Genomic DNA, 20,585 nt, shown 5'->3' on the forward strand with positions numbered 1-20,585 from the left:
GGGATCATATTGGAGACTCGGAGACTCCTCCCACATCATATCGGAGATTTCTCCCACATCATACAAGAGACTCCTTCCATATCATATAAGAGACTCCTCCCACATCATATAAGAGACTCCTCCCACATCATATAAGAGACTCCTCCCACATCATATAAGAGACTCCTCCCATATCATATAAGAGACTCCTCCCACATCATATAAGAGACTCCTCCCACATCATACAAGAGACTCTTCCCACATCATATAAGAGACTCCTTCCACATCATATAAGAGACTCCTCCCCCATCATATAAGAGACTCCTCCTACATCATACAAGAGACTCCTCCCCTTCCTCCCAATCATCATCCGTGTCCTCATTGAAACAAAGCGGTTTCTTGTCTCCAGCCCCGCGATGTCGCGTCAGAGACGAGGCGCCGACGGCTTTGTGCTGAGCACCGTGGCTCTGGCCGGGCGACTGTGGCTGGGGTCTGTGCTGGGGGGACGGCTGATGTCGATGAGCGTACGGCTGGGCGGGGTGGGGAGTGGGTTGGGAGTGGTACAGCTGTGCAGGAGGGGCTTTCACAGGAGTGGAGGGGTAGGAAGAGGAGGAGGAGGGGGAGGAGTGTAGCCGGTCCATGGCACTCTGGTTCTGCCTGGCCATCTCAGTCTGCACGTACAGCAACAGCTTTTCTTTCAAATCCAAGGCGGAGGTGGACTCCTTGGCCTTCTCTTGTTGACCCAACGGGAACAAGCCGAGACTTGCCAGGTCGAGGTCAAGGTCTCGCTGTGAGAACGCCAAAGTCTGAGGGGGGGCAGCTGCTGAGGTCCGGGGAATGCCGTGGCTGCTGCTGCTGCTATTCAGGGAGGACTGTTGTTGATGCTGCTGCTGTTGCCTCTGGTGCTGCTGCAGCATCTGCTGGTGGTGGTACTGGTGCTGCTGGAGCTGATGCAGCTGGTGAATCTCTTCCAGGGAGTGCTGCTGGTACGGACTGGGCTGTGAGGACTGAGGAGGGAGGCGTGGGGCGACCGTCGTCACAGACGCCATAGTCAACTGTGAGTTCTGTCGGCCATGGGGAGGGGTGAGCCGCAACTGCTGCTGCTGCTGTAGCTGCCATCTCATCTGCTGCTGTTGCTGAAACTGCTGCTGCTGAATGCAGTCGCTGTTCACTCGCCAGCTGAGCTCTCCCTCTGTGGTCGCGGGCTGGTCTAGTCTGTTGGGCAAAGACTTGTGTCGGAGGATCGGGCTGATGCGCTGGTGGGCAGGGAGGGTTGGGGCCGCGAGCCCGTCGCTGCTCAGGGTGACCTCTGCCAGGTCGGAGCTTGGGGAACTGTCCAGACTGGGGAACACCAGGCTGTCCTGGCTGAGGGAGATGTGTGGCTGGGGCAGCAGTGGCTGCTGGGCGGAATGCTGCTGCTGCTGTTGTTGTTGTTGCTGTTGTTGGCTGATGATGGTGGTGGTGGTGGTGATGGATGGAGGAGTAAAGGGCTGGCCATCTGCCTCTGATCTCTCACTACGACCGTTGGTGAAACGAACTCGCTTCTCGTACTGGGGACAGAGGAAGCAGGAATCATTTCAGAGATTCAAACGTCCGGCACAATACAGACATACACTCCAAGAAAAATCTAGCTGAACAACAGGCTTTATGTTATTTTGACGCCCACTGGCATCAAAGTCAGTAAAAGCACACGCTCTTTATAATAACATGCCACAACTTAACCCTTTGAGCCTAGACCTCCTGAGGCTACCATGCCTCTCTGACTGTAATCCTGAGCTATTCACGCCTATATTTCTCTCACATTTATATTGTCATCAAAATCACATTCCATATCCCACTCAAGGTAGTCCTCGTCATTACCAGCATTTAATTCGGAAAGATAAAAAAAATAATCAATAACGTCCTGTATAGTAAACACTGTTCTCTGTGCGCATTTTGTCCCGCACACGGGGGGGCGCAGCAGACTTTAGGGATGGGGTCTCACTCACTGTTGTATCGATGGCAAGGCATACAGGCAATCTTACGTGCTCCCAGTGTACCGGTGGCTAGGCATACAGGCAATCTTACGCGCTCCCCGTGTACTGGTGGCTAGGCATACAGGCAATCTTACGTGCTCCCAGTGTACCGGTGGCTAGGCATACAGGCAATCTTACGCGCTCCTGGTGTATCGGTGGCTAGGCATACAGGCAATCTTACGTGCTCCCGGTGTACCGGTGGCTAGGCATACAGGCAATCTTACGCGCTCCCAGTGTACCGGTGGCTAGGGCTCAAAGGGTTAAGCATACACATGCACTGGCTCTTTGATCAACTCACAGAATGCTCTTAAACATGCTGGGACTTTGTGTCAGACATGCACTCACAATAATAAATAGCATTTGTATTGAGCTTTGAAATTATATTTTATATACAAATGCTCTTTATTTATTTATTCATGACATTCATTTATTTATTTACTTATTCATTCATGTATTCTAAACACGGTGCGGCACAATTCTTTTGCAGGTGCTGAGAACTCATTAGATATCCAGGGACTACTCTAGAAATTATGGGAGTGTCTTGTCCTTTGTTAGGTGCTCTTAAATTATTCGCATACCGACTCGCTTCTGTAGAATTATTGAAATTGTGACTGGAGGGGGAAGGGGAATAGATGTAAAGCAAATATCACCCTGAACTATTTGTTTGAGAGAAAAAGGAAAACTGCAAACAGAATTAAATACAAGCTCAAAGTCATGACACATATCCACTTTAAAAAAAACAAACTCAGAAAATTACGGGTCTATTTAACAGACCAACTTAATGTGAAAAGGAAACAGACATAACTTCATCAAGCACATCATGTGCTTAAAATCAAATGTGAACTGAGAACATTCTAATATTCAGGGGAAAAAAACCAATTGCATGCGAAAGACAGTGTCAAAACGAAACAGGCATGAAAACTTTCAGCTGCATCCACGGAGGGTGAAAAAATTCGTAAGAGACAAGAGTGACAAGCAGAAGAAGAGAAGCGGTCATTTCGCTTGCATGAGAAGGGAGCCAAGAGAGAACAAAAATCTCCCCCCTCCCCATGCTATTAGTAAAATTTAGTGAGAGACAGAAAAGAAAAAAAAAGCAATTAGTAAAATTTAGTGAAAGACAAGATTGAAACAAAGCTATAAAGTCCCAGATAAGCAAGAAGTGTTAGTGGGCATGTAAAATTGAAAGATTGGGGGGAAAAAGACTAAAAGAGTCCACAAAAACTAAAGACTTTGATCTAGGGAGAAAGACTGCAAGCTAAAAATAAAAAATTAGGGCAACTACGAACTAAGATATAAAAGTTAAGTCACATAAACAGATTCTTCTTTATTTCCCCCTCTGCATCTAGTTACATATCCCTGAATCAAAACCACTGAAAGAGAAATGCTAATTCCACCCAACAAAATGGGGGGAATTTCTAAATCACGAAAAAAAGGCAAAAGTTCAATAGAACTAAGAGAAAAAAAAACAACAACAGCAAAAAAACAAACCAAATGAACCATCAATTCAATCTAGTAGTTTCAGAAAGAACTAGATCTAATACACATAATATTAGCACTACAAATCAGACAAATGATATTTAGCTTTTGAACTAAATAAAGGTCTGAACAAACTAAGACAAAAATAAAAAAACCCCGCAATGAGCCTTGAATTTTCCAAGCCAAACGATACTGTGTAAAAAAAAATACACCAAAAAAAACCAAACAGCCCTCGTGAAAAATAGCAAAACAAGAAAGAATCAAACAACAGCATGCCGATCGGCCACACGGTGGGTTGCAAGGAGTTAAAAATCCATGCAGGTCTACATCACAAGCTGTGGGTTAATAATAGTTTGTCTTTGTTACAGCAAATCTATGAGGTATGGACTTACCTTGTCTAACATTCACTCTGAGAGCATGGACAGGGAGGGAGAAAAACGCATTCTAGTCAGTATGGGACAGCATTATTATGCTACAAACACAAACACACACACATAATATCCTTTCTCACTGCATGGAGTGAGACGGAAAAAAAATGCATTCCTGTCAGTAGAGGGAGACACTATTATTCTATGAATACAAATAAATACATACATATAAAACGACTTAATATCCTTTTTCACAGCATGGACTGAGAGGGGAAAAATAATGCACTCATGTCAGTATTAGACTGCACTATTATTATACAAACACAAAGGAATACACAAGACACAAATACAAACTATGACTTTATAGCCATGCTAAACACAAAGAAATACACAAACACATACTATGACTTTCTAGCCATTCTCACAGCATGGAGTGAGATGGAACAAAAACACATTCTCCACCTCGTCAGTTTGGGAAAGCACAAGTATCGGAAACACCACGCACACATTCCCATGTGAATGCACGTGCACACTGTTGAAATAATACTCACTCATGTGAAAGTCAGGAAGTAAAAATGCATTCTGGTCAGTGGCACAGGGCAGTACGCACATGTCAAAACACACACACACACTCTAACACACAAACAATACACACACACACTCTCACACACAAACAATACACACACACACACTCACTCACACACACACACTCACACACACAACACAATAAGTCTCACAGGTGCACAGAAGACAGGTGAGCACATACATAAATCACCCCATCACATACACTTAACAATACGCAACACATGTCACACAAGCACACCACACATGTGAACAAGGACGCGCACAGACAAACAAAATATTCAGTTGCAAACAGTGCAAGCAACATGCACAGGGCAGGTAAAAAGTAGAGAAAACCCACACACAGACAAGACAATGGCCACTCAAGTTTCCTTTTAGTAACAGTTTTACAGCACTTGCAACACAATAAGTTCATCATATATAAGTGCTGAAGATTGGAGGTGTCACAAACGAGTAACAAACACAAACAAGAAGGAGGGGGAGATCAGGAAGGTAGACGTTCGATAGGAAAAAAAAGGAGCAAATCTCACTAGAGCACCTGCTAACCACCTGCAGAGGGGAGATAAGGATGGTAGACATTTGATAGGAAAGGAGCAGTAAACTGCATCAGAGCACCCTCCAACCATCCACAATGGTTACTTAGTTCTCGGAAAAAGAAAGAGAGACAGAAGTAAATCAAAGAGAGCTGGTAAAGAAGTGGCTCCCGCCAGTGGTGCTCTCAACACCCACCCACCCACCCACCTGGGCACGCACATCGCCAAACGACAGACAGACAGACTGATTGTCAAGACATGAGCACTGCTGTAAATACAAATTTAGCTTTTTTGAGTTTGAGTAAAAAAAACTAGCACATCGACACAATAATGGTCTTTTAGTGCTGGGACAAAGTAAGACACAGAAATATATATATTAAAAAAAATTTTAGTAGAGGGTTTTTCGGTGCTCCCAACAGCATAAGGTCATATGAGCGCCACGGGGCGGGTGTCAACAGAGAAGTCTTTACAGGGAATCAGACTTACTCTGCTCACCTCTCTAGCTTCAACAGCACAAGGTCTGCTTCAACTATCAAGGCACCCCAAAAATAGCAGGTCACAAGAGAGTGACAAACATACAAAAGAAGTAGAAGAAAACGACAATAGTAAGGATTAGGAAAGAAAAAGCAGCAGTTCCCTGTTGTAGATCAGGCAGTTATGAGCGTGACATGAGTCAGCCCATTTACAATTCTACTGTGCTTGAACGAGAAATGTCCCCCCTTTGGGAATGGCCTAAAGACACTACAGTCAGTGGCACTGCCCCGGGGGGTAGACAGACAGAAATGGTCATTTTTAGGCACAAAGGGGCTATCCTGAAAAATGTTGTTTTGAGAAAACGGAAGATAAAGTTTTTGCCCCTTGTTCAGTTTCTTTAAAAGACAAGGAGAATTTTCTCTATAACCAAATAAATATATACACACCAGTGAAACCAAACTTCTCCTGTAGGTAGAGCAATGCCCACTTTTGGCGTAGGTCAAGATTTCTGGTAACCCCCCAAATCTGGGTTAGCCTGCTTGTCCTTAAAAGCGACCAAATAACTGAGGGGAAAGTAAAGAAGTAGGACTCACCTGATCAGCAGTGGGCGTGGTGCTGTCCTCTCCGGGCGATGTGTCTGCCGGGCCAGACGGACCAAGGGACCACCGCACACAGCGACAGAGACGAGGAGCGTAAGTGTCGTCATAATGGAGGAGTGATTGGGGTGGTGGGGGCGGGTGCGTGGGTGGGTGGGCGGGCGGGAGGGACCATGGGGCAGGGCAGGGGGGATAAGAGGAGGAAAAAGAGAAAGGAAGAAAAGAGAAAAAAATATTAGCGTCATTTTCCCCCGATAACATCCAAATTATCCGAGTCTATCCGCTTCCACAGACTCTTGTCCCAGTCTGAGACTGGAGCCACGTCTAACAAACTCCTGAGGTTTACATCAGGAAAAGAAAACTGTACTTGAACTTCAATTGATTATTAAAACATTAAAACTTAAGGTGTCAGGGAGAAGCTTTTATTCATTCTTTTTGCTTGAACCAGTGAAGATCACCCCCACCCCACCCCCCTCCTCTCCCCAAATAATAAAATAAAATCTCACATTAAAAAAACCAAAACAAACAAACAAAAAACAACAACCAACAAACAAAGTTATCAACGTTGGGATATGTCCTAACCAATTATGCCAAAGACTCGCCATTTTCTGCATGCTCTTCATATATAACTCAAGTCTCACAAAATCTCAAGCAGACGTCTCTCATTATGATAGGAGCTATGGTACATCATCTTACTTAGCAACAAAACAACACACCACATCGTCACGCTCATTCAATAATTACATACCTCATTTTTTTTGGTGTTTTGAGAAAATAACAAAAACTTTTGCACTTACAAAACAGATACGACACAAATAGTTCTTCTAATAACTTTTTTTTTTTGGTTTAATAAAAATTCATAAGTTTAAACAACTTTTGACTGAAATCTGGGGAACAAATCAAATTATCTATAAGACGCCATAGCTCAGTTTGTCCTGAAAATGACTTACGTAATGATAAATTAAAAAAAAAAAACCCCCAAAAAACCCAGAGAGAGAGAGAGAGACAAAGGCAATTATGGAATGAGCGTGAGGACATGTTATCCACAAACTGTTACCAAGTCAAAGCTTTACCACAGAAACCTTGACTACCATCATACACATCATTGGCTAGCTATTTAAATGTACTAAGCCCAGACAGTAAAATATTTTAGGAAAGAGAAAAAAACAACTTTAATTCTTCTAGCAATTGTACCTACTTATATATGTGTTTTTTCTTACTTTTTTCCAAATTTAGAATTTGAATTTCGACCAAATATTTCTCCGGCTCACGCAACAAATACCAAAGATTAAAAAACTGCAATTAAAAGAAATATCAAAATTTTGGGCGTAATACATTTTCACAGATGGCCGGCGACATGTCTTTTGCTTCCCTGGTCATTGTGTAGGTTTAAGGCTCCTTTCAACTTTTCTAAACCATTAACACGATGCACGCACAAAGGCAAGTTAAAAAGTCAAGGGATAAATTGTAAAATGTCAAAAACAGCTCATTAATTAAAAGAACAATGCAAATGACCATGCCACTAATTAAAACAGTGTTGTTTCAAATATCAGAAACTGTTAAAAAAAATCTTTTTTTAAAAACAACTTTGTAATCTAAGGATTCACTGCTGATAAAAATCTTACACACTTTAAGGGAAATACTATATGGCAGTAAGAAATCTATTGTAAAAATGTCTAGCCAGTAGTAAACGTAGTACACGAGTTAGTCCAAAGATTATGTACAGAGTTACGGAAGAAAGAACAAAACCGCAAACACCTTTGGAGTTAGAGGTCAGAGTTGAAACAGGTCATCAAGCTCAGAGAAAAAAAGTCAGTTATTTGCTGCGGCCGGCGTAGGTATTAAGAACAGAGTGCTAGCTACCACAGCCAAACATTCCAGACACAACCACATGACACACATATACCTATCACTCAACATTGTTGTAGGTCAAAATTGTGAAAAATGAAAATGTAGCAGAGTTCGATGAGACACATCAATTAGTCCTAATCTAATTGCTCTTCTTAAAATAGTAACGGATTAAGACGAATTAAACATTTTGCGTTTTCTATTAAGATAATGCCCTGTTCGAAATAACAGTTTTTCCTTCATCTGTCTTACAAACCTCGTATTTCGACACACAACAATGAAGTTAGACACACAACAGACACACTGGCGCACCACCTGGCTGTGCAGTGCTAACTAGTTGTGAAATACCTCAACATGAGGTATACAGAAGTGTTTACTGAAACAATGTTTTCTACCAACTACTAAAAGAAAATGGAGCACAACATTTAAGCATTATCACTTTTCTATCTCACGTTTTCCCAAAGAGTTGTGTTCATAAATCTCATCTTCTACAGCTGCTCTTAAGCTTCATGCGAAGAGTAGTGTTCATAACAGTCCCATCTCTTAAGTCTGTACAAACTTCATGCACCCAAGTAGCATCAGAGGCAATACACAGAGACCGACAGTCAAAAGTGTACAATAAGTCGCTGCACCATTTCCTAGCAGTCCCAAGCTGTCTAAGATCCTCTAAAGCCAACTCTTCGCTAGCAAGCTATACACATCCATCGAAGGAAATTGTTAACTCCTCACAGCCTGAATCAGTCCAGTGACAGAATTAATAAGCAATGTTTGACCCATGATAAGAGATATACAACCTGTACTCTTTCATTATGAAAACTTTATTTAATGAAAGAGTGTTTTATATGATGTGATGTGGTCCAATGGACTTAAACACCGAATAAACTTTACTTACTTACTATCCATTGAGCTCATTCCTTACAAACTTCTGCACAGCTATGGCCAACAGACCATCCAACATGGGCGTACCTTTAGTCTACAAGACTAGCACGACTGACCTCCCATCAATAAATTTTCCTATCCACAATAATGTTTTTACAGAGATTCCTGTCTCTTAGCTTTAGCATAGGCTGACACTAGAAACATGAGCGTCTTCAAGGGCCAGGTCTAAAACAGACATCAGCAGTCGTGGTTCCCCACTCATTTATCAGCTTGGATAATCAATCTCCTTCGAGAAAAAAAACACAAAAACCCCCAACAAAATCCCAACCCAAACCAAAACAAACCAACATTTACTTCCTCGTCTTTTCCTGACACCCATCCATTTAAGTACTCAATGTAAGTTATTCTTCATCTACCTCTGTCTCTCTTGCCTTCTATTGTTGTTTGTTTGTTTTTTGTGAGAGCAAAATATTCAAGAAAAGTGAACTTTATCAGATTTAAAACTCTTCAAAAGTCAACAAATGTCCTAACCATACCATCAATAGAGGGTTACGAAAACAGCCCTAGGCAAGTTATGAGCACATTACAGCATGCTGGCCATGCACAGGGTTAAGTCCAATGAGAATGTCAGTCTCTGAACAAACAGAATCTAGTCCAATGTTATCAACACCATGTTAGAAGGATGAGATGTTAGTAGTAAACAGAAACCTTTGGAGCCCCACATGCCTGTTACACACTTGACGAGAACGCCAGAAGCACGCACCGCACGTGCACACTGCTGCAACATGAAAGACTGGCTCAATATCTGTATTCTAGGAGAACAACATGGGTAGCCACCTTCTCAACACAATGCACGATGATTAGGACATGCGGACAACACACACTACACCACAGACTAGCTGTCTGCACGGGCACAGGTAGAGTCTAGCACTAGGAATCTAGCACCAGAGAAGTCTACGAACAAAGCCAGGAGTTATGAACGAAGCATGCATTACAGTAGGAAGTGAAGTATGAGGCAAGATGAGCTAGAATGCTGAAGGGCTCTCTCTCTCTCTCAGATACCTAGACATCGGACTCGAATGACTCAGGATTCACAGAGCCCAGGCGAAGGAGCATTGGAGTGTGTGGGTTGTTAGGGCTGCTGACCTGGGGAGGGCTCGAGGTGGTGGGTTGCACTACCTGACCGACCGCTTGACTGGAGTTTGAACCCCTCTTGCTGCGGTGGTGGTGGTGGTGGTGGTGGTGGTTCGAGTTGGATGAGTTTTTGTGGTGGTTGTTGTTGCTAATAGGGTGTGATGATGATGTTGATGATGATGCCGCTGATGAGGCTGAGGAGTTTGTGGTGGTGGGTGGAGGTGCATATGTGATGACTCGCTCTTGTAGTTGTGGGTGAGAATGAAGTGGCGGTGGTAGCGGGTGGTGGTTGTGGTGGTCTTGGAAGAAATGTGGCTGGTGTGCAGGGGGCTTCTGGTGAAAGTGGTAGCGTTTGTGGTGGAAGTGTTGTTGTTGTTGTTGATGGTAATGTTGTTGTTGTTGTTGCTGTAGTTGCTGGTGATGATGATCACTGCTGCTTGAATAGGCCTGGTCCTCCACTGCTGACACAGCGTTGCGCATGTGCAAATGTAAATGTATATGTATATGTATATGTATGTGTATGTGAGGTCGGGGAGGAGGGGGGTTGGAAAAACAAAAACAAAGCGCCGATGAAACAAACACACACACACACACAAAAAATCAACCAAAAAAAAAATTTGTTTCTTCATTTGAGTAAAGAGAAGCACATCAACACAAAAAAGGTCATTTAGTGCTGGGAAAAAGCAAGACAGACACACAGGCAGACAAAAACAACAGAGGGAAAGTAAAGAAGCAGGACCTACCAGTGGCACCCTCCAACCACCCACAAGAAAACAAAGATCCAAACGAAATGAGTCACAACATGGTGGAATCAGGCGCTCTTCAATTTTTGGCATTGTGGAGTTGTTGATATCATCTGAAAGTTTATTCATTTGACTTACTTTCAATTCTGAAAAATCCATCTAGCTTGAATAGAAGCAGAGATATTTGTCATTGAAGAAAGTGGGGTAGCCTGGTTTCTGTGGTTAAATTAATGAGAAAATGGCCCCCAAAGTCTGGTAACATCAATGGCTTAAGAGTCCTTGAAAAATGAAAATTACATATTTTGTGCCTTTAAATAGTGTTTTTCAGTAAAATTCAAATGGAAATGACATTTCATATGAACATAAAAGGTGTTTAGCCAAAAAACGAAATTTCAATAAAAATCGCCAAACTGGTGGAAAAATGCCTTTTTCTTTGATTTCATTGTTTTGACGAGCGCCTGATTTCACCACGATGCCTCACAAATAACAAACAAACGAAATGATTAAGGATTAACATCTTCAGCTACAACGGAGTATGCCTACTCATTCATCACATCAACATTCAACATGCAAGGAAGAAAAGTCAACCAGACATCAAGTCAGCGTAGAAAAGAATGTATCAAGTTATCTCTGTAAACTCAAAGCAAATACCCCCCCCCCCCCCAAAAAAAAGAATGACACATTAACAAAAGGACACATCGAAAAGAGACAAATTAACAAAAAGACTCATAAAAAAGAGATACATTGACAAAAAGGACACATCAAAAAGTGACACATTGACAAAAGGACACATCAACAACATCAGGTGCTGGGCTAATCTCTCTCTTTTTGGGGGGCGAGAACGAGAAGATCCCACACACACACATACACACAAATTAATACATACAAGCTCCACTCAACCAAGTATACAAAGACATGATGTAGTCCCACACACACACACACACACACACATACGCACACACACACAAACACACACCAACCACTAATGCACATACATCAACCACTTACACATATACACCAACCAAAATACACACACACACGCACGTGCCCACCCACATGCGCGTGCGCACACACACCAAACATACACACACACCAACCCACCCACCCACACACACACAAATGGACAAACCCACATAAACATCCAGAACTCACACACAGACAAACATGCAAAAAATCACGTACCCACTCTCTTAAGTTTCTTTAGTTTTTGTAATAGTTTTACGGCACTTGCAACACAATAAGGTTATATAAGAGCCGAAGATTAGAGGTGTTACAAGAGAGTAACAAACACAAAAAAGACGGAGGGGAGATAAAGACAAAAGATGTTTGATAGGAAATAAGCGAACCACACCAGAGCACCTGCCAACCACCCACCTATTCTGATCAAACACGTGAACAAACATCCCATGAAAGGCACAAGGCGGGGTGTATTGACAACACACGAGTCACAAAACAAAGAAGATGAAATACATAAAGGAAAAAAAAATAATGAAGATACCAAGGAGTGAACTATGATGTTCCTACGACACAATCAGTGCACTTCTAGAAACATCCAAAAAGGATGCATGTGAGTGTGAGAGAGGAAGAGGGTTGGGGGGGGGGGGGGGCGCAAAGGAGAGGGCACACAATAACAATCAGAACACAGGGCTACAGGAGGAAAATGGCATCCAAATCTGAACACAAGTGTGTCAGTTTAGCTACAATCTACATATAAAAGGACAGCGCACGCACCACACACACACACATATACATATTACAGGAATACGAAAACTAAGGTACACACAGTGAGAAAGTCGGTGAGAAGAGGTGGAGTGAGGTGAGGGGGGGAACAGTCTACACCGGTCAAAAAGATGTCACAGCTAAGATCACTTACACAGATTCCTGAACACCTTGAAATCTTGAAGACACATTCGAGGGGATGGTTGGAAGGAGGGAGGGAGGGAGGGAGGAAGGGAGGAAGGAAAGAAGAAGGCGGGAGGAAGGGAGAGAGGGAAATGACAGAGGATGGGGATGGGAGGGAGGGAGAATGGGGAAATGAAGGTAACAGGGAAAATGTGACGTGAGGATTACCAGTAACCCTTTGGTACCCACATACACATTCATTCTCTCTCTCTCTCTCTCTGTCTCTCTCTCCCTCACACACACATACACTCACACTCAAACACACACACACACACACACACACAGAGAAAAAGACATAGCTGAGATATGGGATACCCCAGAACATATCCACACAAAGACAAGACAATTTGGAAATTGTTGTAAAACAATACACACGTACATTCACATATCTTACAGATACACGGACTAGAATCAGGACATACAATCCCAGTTACACAAAACCAAATGAATAACGTGTTTGCTTGTTTGAGCAACGAGAAGCACATTGACACAATAAATGTCCTTTATTTTACGGCGCTCGAAACTGCATAAGGTCATATGAGCGCCAAGGGGTGGGTGTCAACAGAGAAGTCCTTACAGGTAATCAGGCTTACTCTGCTCACCTCTCTAGCTTCAACAGCACAAGGTCTGCTTTGACTATCAAGGCACCCCGGAAATAGCAGGTCACAAGAGAGTGACAAACATGCAAAAGAAGTAGAGGAAAATTACAATAGTAAGGATCAGGAAAGAAAAAGCAGCAGTTCCCTGTTGTAGATCAGGCACAGTTATGAGCGTGACATAAGTCAGCGCATTTACAATTCTACTATGCTTGAACGAGAAATGTTTCCCACTTTGGGAATGGCCTAAAGACACTACAGTCAGTGGCACTGCCCCTGGGGTAAATGTCCTTTAGCACCGTGGAAAAAGTAAGACAAACAAAAACAACAAAGGGAAAGAAGAGAAGTAAGGCCTACTGGTGGGGCCCTCCAAACCTATATATAATGGGCCACACTGGGGTTTTTGGGGGGTTCTAGTTAGAGTTTTACTTTCTCCTTCACTGCCCAAACCTGGCAGTTCTTCGACGCAGGCTCCTACACACACCTACAGACTTACAAAGCCTGCTCTACTCTGGCGTTGACCAGATGACAAAGACATGTGGTTACTTGAGGGGGGCATTGCGCTGCCAAGAACGAAATGCTCACAGCTAAACGGATTTGAAAACAACAACAACAATAAGAGTTTCACAGGATTGGCCACACAATTAGGTCATATAAGTGCCGGAGGTAAGAGGTGTTACAAAAGAGTAACGTACACATAAAATAGGAGGAGAAATAATGACAATAGATATTTGATAGGAAAGAAGGAGCAAACCACATCAGAGCACCCTCTAACCACCCATGGGTGACAGTTAAAAAATAAACAGTAGAACTCCTGAATGTCATGAGAGACGAGACCATGTATAGAAACACAAGCAACGGTTAATTTAGTACCACAGCACAGACAAGACAGCCAATAACACAGCATTCAGTTCCTCACTGGCAAACCACACAAACGTGCCCTCCAAAGTGCAAACAAAGCACAGCACACTCTCACAGTTAGCGGCCAACATGATGTATATTGTAAGCACACACAGTATAGGTGCCTTGGCACGGATGTTGAGAATCAATGCATTTTGACGCAGCTTTTCCGGACCAGTGACCATAAAAATACCCAAAACAAAAAAACAAAACAAATCACCCCCCCCAAACCCCCCCCAACAAAATCCCAATAGCTGGACAGGTTTTTATGCAGCTCAGAAGGAGATCTAAACAAATATATATTTTCCCTGACTTATATTTATATATCAACTTTTATGGGCTTCTTTGACACAGAAAAGACTTTCAAAACTTGTCAGATAAAATCCATGAAGCCACATAAACACCCATAAGGATTTTAAAAAAAAATCAGAACCGCCCATACTTGAAAAATTCCCCCGATATTTCTGATAAAACCACGATGACCCTTACACATGATGATAATTTAGTCAGTTTCTTAACAGCTGACTCCAACAGTGGATTTACAAAGACTTCATTAAAACAACCAACAGCATCCAGCTAGACAAATGTACACAACCCCTCTGTTTGTTCACTTAGTATGAGGTATGAGCATACTGTCAAAAACACACACACACTACACACAGTCAAAACCCGCACACACTAAAAAAAACCCAAACATAATATGAGGAGTACAAGAGGGGGGTGAGATGCAAAACCCGCTAAGCAAAATTTTCGAACAAACGTCAAGATCCTTTGTCTATAAATGCACTTTGTTACCAGCTATCAGATACACAAAGTGTTTTCTGCCAAAACCTAAAACAACCTTAAAAAAACCCACCCAAACATCTTCTACGCAAAACCAGATACATCCAAGATGTATTTTAGGCTCTCGGACTGGCAACCGTAAGGTTGTGGGTTCGAATCCCGTCAGGGGCCCGACGTTGTGTCCTTGGGAAAGGCACTTTACACGAATTTTCCTCACTTCACCCAGGTGGGAATGGGTACCCCGCTATAGACAGCGAAAGATCTTGTCAGTTTGTTAGTGTTTGAGCGCTTAATCGGCTGCTTGCACTGTTTGCTTCCCAGGAAGCTGAGAATGTTTCGGAGTGTTCTATGGTCTGCTGGGGTAATAATATAGTGTAAAGCGCATAGAGCCTGCTGTTGAGCGGGAATATGCGCTATACAAATGCTATCTATTATTACTATTATTATTATTAAGATCATAATTTTCCAAAACTCATTACATTCTAAAATTTTCTTTATTGGCTAATGAAATTTCCCGATCCTGTCACGTGACTTCCTCTTCAAAAGGGCGTCAAGGAGTGTAAACAGTAGTTTTGATCAGCCCGAAACAACAGCTCATTTCATGTTTGATAGAGATAGTTCACTTTCACCCTCTGCCAGCAGACAAAAAAACTCTGTCCTATGAGGGCTAAGTGTTGTAGAGAGGACTACTGTGGCTGCAATTAGAGCAAAAGAGTGACTAAGGGCATCAAGGAACCCCCCCCCCCGCCCCCCGGATATAGCTGGTTTTGGCAAATCACTACCACTTTCATACCTCAAATTTTGTATTTTAATCATCACACATTCTTTAAAAGTCAAGCTTCCCGTGTTGGTAGGCCAGCTCCCTACCGCTCACTGCAGTACTTTCTGCATCAGTTCGTTTGTATAGAAGAATTTTAAAAAAGCTGATTTTCTCAAAAGTGCTACAATGGATGTAGAGGGTTTTGCATGTCAGCCCCTCAAGTGCTCTATACCTTCTCTATACCTTCGCTAATACAGAGGAGCATTTTTGGAGAAGGAGGAGGAGGCAGGGGCTCATCATCGCTGGCTAGGACCAACAGAGACGACAACGACAACAACAACAGCAACAGCAACAGGTCAAATCCAAATTTCCAGACATGCATGGCAAATACATCAAACGGACACAACGACAGCCTCCACTAGTCCTCATCTCGCCAGGAGAAAAAAGCTTAACCCGAAAACTGGATTTACAATCCAAACTATCTGATATTGAGGTTTTAGTGTAACTAAAATTATTGCTGTCATTTTGAGTATGCTTCTTCTTGTTGTGTGGCAAAAAAACAAAAATAAATATTGAAACATCAAACACAAAACTGGCATCAAACTGCTGAAATATATTATGACTGTCATCTTGTCCTTCCAAAACAAACATGCAGCTTTGCAGACGCACTGAAAATCATACAATCAGCGACCCTTTCAAACATAGGCAATCACGACTCCAGTTACTTTCTTTTTGAGTCATAGGGTGAGAATCAATCAGTAAACCAAGTATTAAGGCCAAGAAACACAAAATTGTGGTTTACGCTGAATTACAATTTCAGAGGAGAAAAATTACAGTGTTATGAAAATGGCCCGAGGATTGAGGATCAAATCCCTTCCTTTGGGGTGGGTGTGAAGGAAGGGAGGGGAGGGGATGAGAGGTGACGCACATATTATTTTCAATGTCAGTCCCCCACAGCTGGAAGCTGTACCACAAACTGTGACCAGTCGGGTTACTTCATGTCGTGTTAATGGACTGCGCACAAAATGCAACTTCGCTGAAGTTGAAGCCTCTAATGACATTTGACCCCTGAATCCGTTTCCCTCATTCTGACCCAATCAACGCAGCTCGTGTCCTTCGGCTGACCAGACATACCAGTTTTGAACATCGTCCGGTAGTAGTCATTAGAACAATCAAGGGAAGCTGCTATAGTATTTTACCCTACTGTTTCGACATTTTTTCCCCCATTTGTTTACGTCCAATTTTATTCCCTTGTCTCTACCATTTTGATAAAGGAAAATTAACGTGGATAAAGTGTGCACCAATACAGAGGTCTGAGTTAAGGACTACTTTCACAAGAAGTACTCAAAGGAGAATCAGTAGTCAAGACATCAAGGCATAGCTTCCAACTTCAACTAGTTGTATGTAGCACATCCGATTTAGAAAACCTTCCAACCACAAGGTAAGGGGGAGAGATATTTCACTCAAAGCCGAAATAAAACACCGCCAGGTTATGAAGGGAGCTGAGAAAAGACTCGTACCTTCACCGTTGGCCATGGGGGGTGGGGGTGGAGGCTCAGCGTCAGGGGTAGGCAGGGTCACGTGCACCGGAGGGGGGATGGAGAAGTCAGGTCCTCCGGGAGACAGCGGGTCCTGTCCAAGAGAGAGAGAAAGATAGACATACATACACAGTGTTAGTTAGGTAACACAGTTAAAGCCACTACAACTGCATAAGATACACATAGTTTTAGTTAGGTAACAGTGTAGCAGTGACTGTAACTGCATATGGTATACACACAGAGGAAGTACAGAAATTAGGTTTTTTTTGTTATAAGAAGGGTATGGTATGACAGATGTTTAACGGCGCAATAGACACAGTAATGGTATAATATGTAAATAACACTCTTAAAGCACTCCCCTGCTGGTGGGGGGGGGGGGGGGGGCCCGTAGTTTTACTATGGGGGAGCAAAGAATACACCTGGCGTGATACTGCGGGTCGTAAGAGGCGACTAAAAGGGCATAGGTCTGGTCGCCCGAAAAGTGCCAGTTTGCGGAGGGCCAACTACCCAACCCAGTAAAAAACAGTAAGTTACAGAAACACGGACAAACACAGCTTTTTATTTTTCGATCTTGGGAGACGGAGGAGCTTCTGCATCAGCAGGAACAATGAAGGACAGCGGACAAAGCCGAAAGGACTCTTCTGACCCGAAACCTTCTCTGTCGAAATTGATGTACAGAAAAGTGGGAAGACATGGAATAACATCAAGAGGCTAGCCCAGGATAAAGAAAAGTGGAGGGTGTTTGTCCGTGGCCTATACCCTGATGCAGGGTGAGAAAGGCAATGATGATGATGACTCTTAAAGCAAGTCAGCAACTTACACAATCCTTCCCCAAAACCAAAGAAGGACTAAGGAAGCAGGGATTTGACTTGAAGACGGAAAAGAAAGTGAGCTCTTGCCAAATCGCTACCTAGGAACTGCAATTTTCTATCTGCTCAGCACATTTTGAAAAATGTGACATAAAAGATATTTGAATTCACAACATGCCAAGCTTTTTTTAAAGCAATTCTTTGAATATCTTGATAATGACTCCGAACAATCTTAAGATTTTGATAGAGCAGATAGAACATTTGGTTTCTGACCTCATGGTCTTAGTAACTCAGAACAGCCAAAAATGTCAGATAAAACTTTGTAATTCTAAGGTAGCCAAATGCTGCCCTAAGGACTCTGGCCGAAGCAGACATGGTCGCTTTGTTTGACTATTGGCTACATCTGATGAAAAAGTTCATTAAGATCAACGCTTATTATGCTGAATATAAAACATGTTTCTGTCGGTATGTACCAAACTTGACGTCTGTCAAATACAAATTTGTTGATTTTACAGAAGAGGGAAACTTCAGGAACGACAGACCTCGCACAACAACAACTGCCCTGCCACCCACAAAGATGGACAGTCAAAGAAACAAAAAGTAAGTAAGACCAACAGACAACTATTCATAGGCAGGTTGGTAAAATGTACTATGCCCAGAAAGCAAAATCTTGCAGGTAGAGAGAAAAAAATTATATTTCATTCTTTTTTACATTTGTACTTTCATTATGTTATTTTTCGGGGCACTTTTTTCATCATTTAAAATTTGAATTTCAACTTAATATTTCTCGAGTACACGCAACCAATACCACGGACTGAAAAACTGCAATATAATAAATTTTCAAATTTTTGGCCTTAGTATGTATGACCAGGAGCGTCAGAGGTGGAAATAGCTGGTGCAACGTTCAGCAATACAGCCCCCCCCCCACCCCCCCCCCACAACTCCTGCAAGGGTTCAGGGACTCGTGATCGTGATCGTAATCGTAACATTTTAACAGTGGGGCGATTTTCTAGAATATCTCATGTGTGGCGTGGACAAGTCGACAATCTCCTCCACCACCAGGGAAGGGAAGACTCCTGAGCGCCCATAACACTCGCCCTCCCAAAAGAGGTGGAGACAGCTGGTGCAGCGTTCAGCAATACAGCCCCCCCCCCCCCCCCCCCCCCCACACACACACACAACTCCAGCAAGGGTTCAGGGACTCGGGATCATGATCGTAATTGTAACATTTTCACAGCATGACGAAGTTCTACTAGAATATCTCACTTGTGGCGTGGACAAGTCGACGATCTCCTCCACCACCAGGGAAGGGAAGACTCCCGAGCGCCCGTTACACTCGCCCTCCCAGAAGCCGTCGTCCACGCCGTTGTCGTCCTTGCGCAGGACTTTGATGAAGGCGCCCTCCAGGAAGGATAACTCTTCCTCCGTCTGAGCCTCGTAGTCGTACAACGCCCTGGCCCAGGAGGTCTCCGTGCTCTCTGTGTACCAGAGAAGAAAGCAATAGAAAAAAATTCAGAAATTTTCTGTTAAAAAATGCAAAGAATTAGTGGAGTGAAAAAAGCCAAATAGAAAGACAGACAGAAACAAACGTGGCACCCACCTACCCAGGAAAAAGTAGCACGAGTCTCCTGGTGAAACAACCACTAGACAGAAACACACACACACATACACACAAATATATATTAACACACACATTCGCACATCTGCAGACTTATACACACACACACACACACACACACCTGCAGACTAACACACACACAGACACACACACACCTGCAGACTTACACACACACATACACCTGCAGACTAACACACACACACATATACACCTGCAGACTAACACACACACACACACACCAGTAGACTAACAAACACACACCCACACACCTGCAGACACACACACACACACCTGCAGACTTACACACACATATACACACACACACACCTGCAGACTTACACACACACACACACACACACCTGCAGACGTGACAACAGTCACTGGAATCTGCGGCTCCTCCCCCGTCATGACCTCCGTCGTCTGCTGAACCTCAAGGTCGCCCGAAGAATACGAGGAGGTCGTGTCTTGCTGGAGGTCAACAGAGGTCGGTGACTGGAGGTCAGGGGTTGCAGACTTGGCCGCCGGTGGTGCAGGCGCGGTTGCTGTAGCTGCGATTGTCGTTGCTGTTGTCTCGGTAACCGTGTCGTTGATGGCGTTCATGGCTTCCACGCCGAGGGGAGCTGGCTCATCCGATAACCCTCCGAGGTCCACGTACGTCTCTGGGATGTATCCCTCTTGTCCCAGACTGTTCTTGGCCTGAGGGGAGGAGGGAGAGTTTAGTTTTAGTAAGTGTTTCACGGCGCTTGCAACACAATAAGGTCATTTAAGTGCCGAAGATTAGAGGCATTACAGGAAAGTAACAAACACGATAAAGAAGGAGGGGAGATAAAGACGATATATGTTTGGAAGGAAAGAAGGAACAAACCACACCAGAGCACCCGCCAACCTCCCACATAGGAGGGAGAAAAATGATTCTAGAGCAAAATAAAGAGTGTCACATCGAAATACAAACGGTCATTTGGGGCTGGTAAAAAGCAAAACAGAAAGAAAGAACAAAAATAAAAAGGACAGGGAGTATAGAGCTACCAGTGTATATAGTCCTACCAATGGCA

At 43.3% G+C, this 20,585-nt stretch overlaps 2 protein-coding genes across 2 annotated transcripts in view; both read right to left on the reverse strand.

The window, feature by feature from the left end:
- Nucleotides 1–311: 311 nt before the first annotated feature.
- On the reverse strand, nucleotides 312–2,309 carry LOC118477879 (putative cyclin-dependent serine/threonine-protein kinase DDB_G0272797/DDB_G0274007). Its single transcript, XM_035970437.1, has 2 exons — nucleotides 2,293–2,309; nucleotides 312–1,344 (listed from the first exon to the last, which is right to left on the reverse strand). The coding sequence occupies exons 1-2, from the start codon at nucleotides 2,307–2,309 to the stop codon at nucleotides 312–314; spliced, it is 1,050 nt and encodes a 349-aa protein (XP_035826330.1).
- The window catches only part of LOC101849298 (F-BAR and double SH3 domains protein 2), an 81,716-nt gene continuing 62,582 nt past the window's right edge, over nucleotides 1,452–20,585 (reverse strand). The window contains exons 18-24 of the mRNA XM_013084021.2: nucleotides 19,893–20,229; nucleotides 19,182–19,393; nucleotides 17,089–17,200; nucleotides 12,501–12,524; nucleotides 6,021–6,064; nucleotides 3,863–3,879; nucleotides 1,452–1,529 (exon numbers count right to left, since the gene is read on the reverse strand). Coding sequence (XP_012939475.2) covers nucleotides 3,868–3,879; nucleotides 6,021–6,064; nucleotides 12,501–12,524; nucleotides 17,089–17,200; nucleotides 19,182–19,393; nucleotides 19,893–20,229 — 741 coding nt within the window. The 3' untranslated portion in view covers nucleotides 1,452–1,529; nucleotides 3,863–3,867. The remainder of the gene's footprint in view (nucleotides 1,530–3,862; nucleotides 3,880–6,020; nucleotides 6,065–12,500; nucleotides 12,525–17,088; nucleotides 17,201–19,181; nucleotides 19,394–19,892; nucleotides 20,230–20,585) is intronic.

This window comes from Aplysia californica, unplaced genomic scaffold (genome assembly GCF_000002075.1).
Source record: "Aplysia californica isolate F4 #8 unplaced genomic scaffold, AplCal3.0 scaffold00268, whole genome shotgun sequence".
Taxonomy (NCBI): domain Eukaryota; kingdom Metazoa; phylum Mollusca; class Gastropoda; order Aplysiida; family Aplysiidae; genus Aplysia; species Aplysia californica.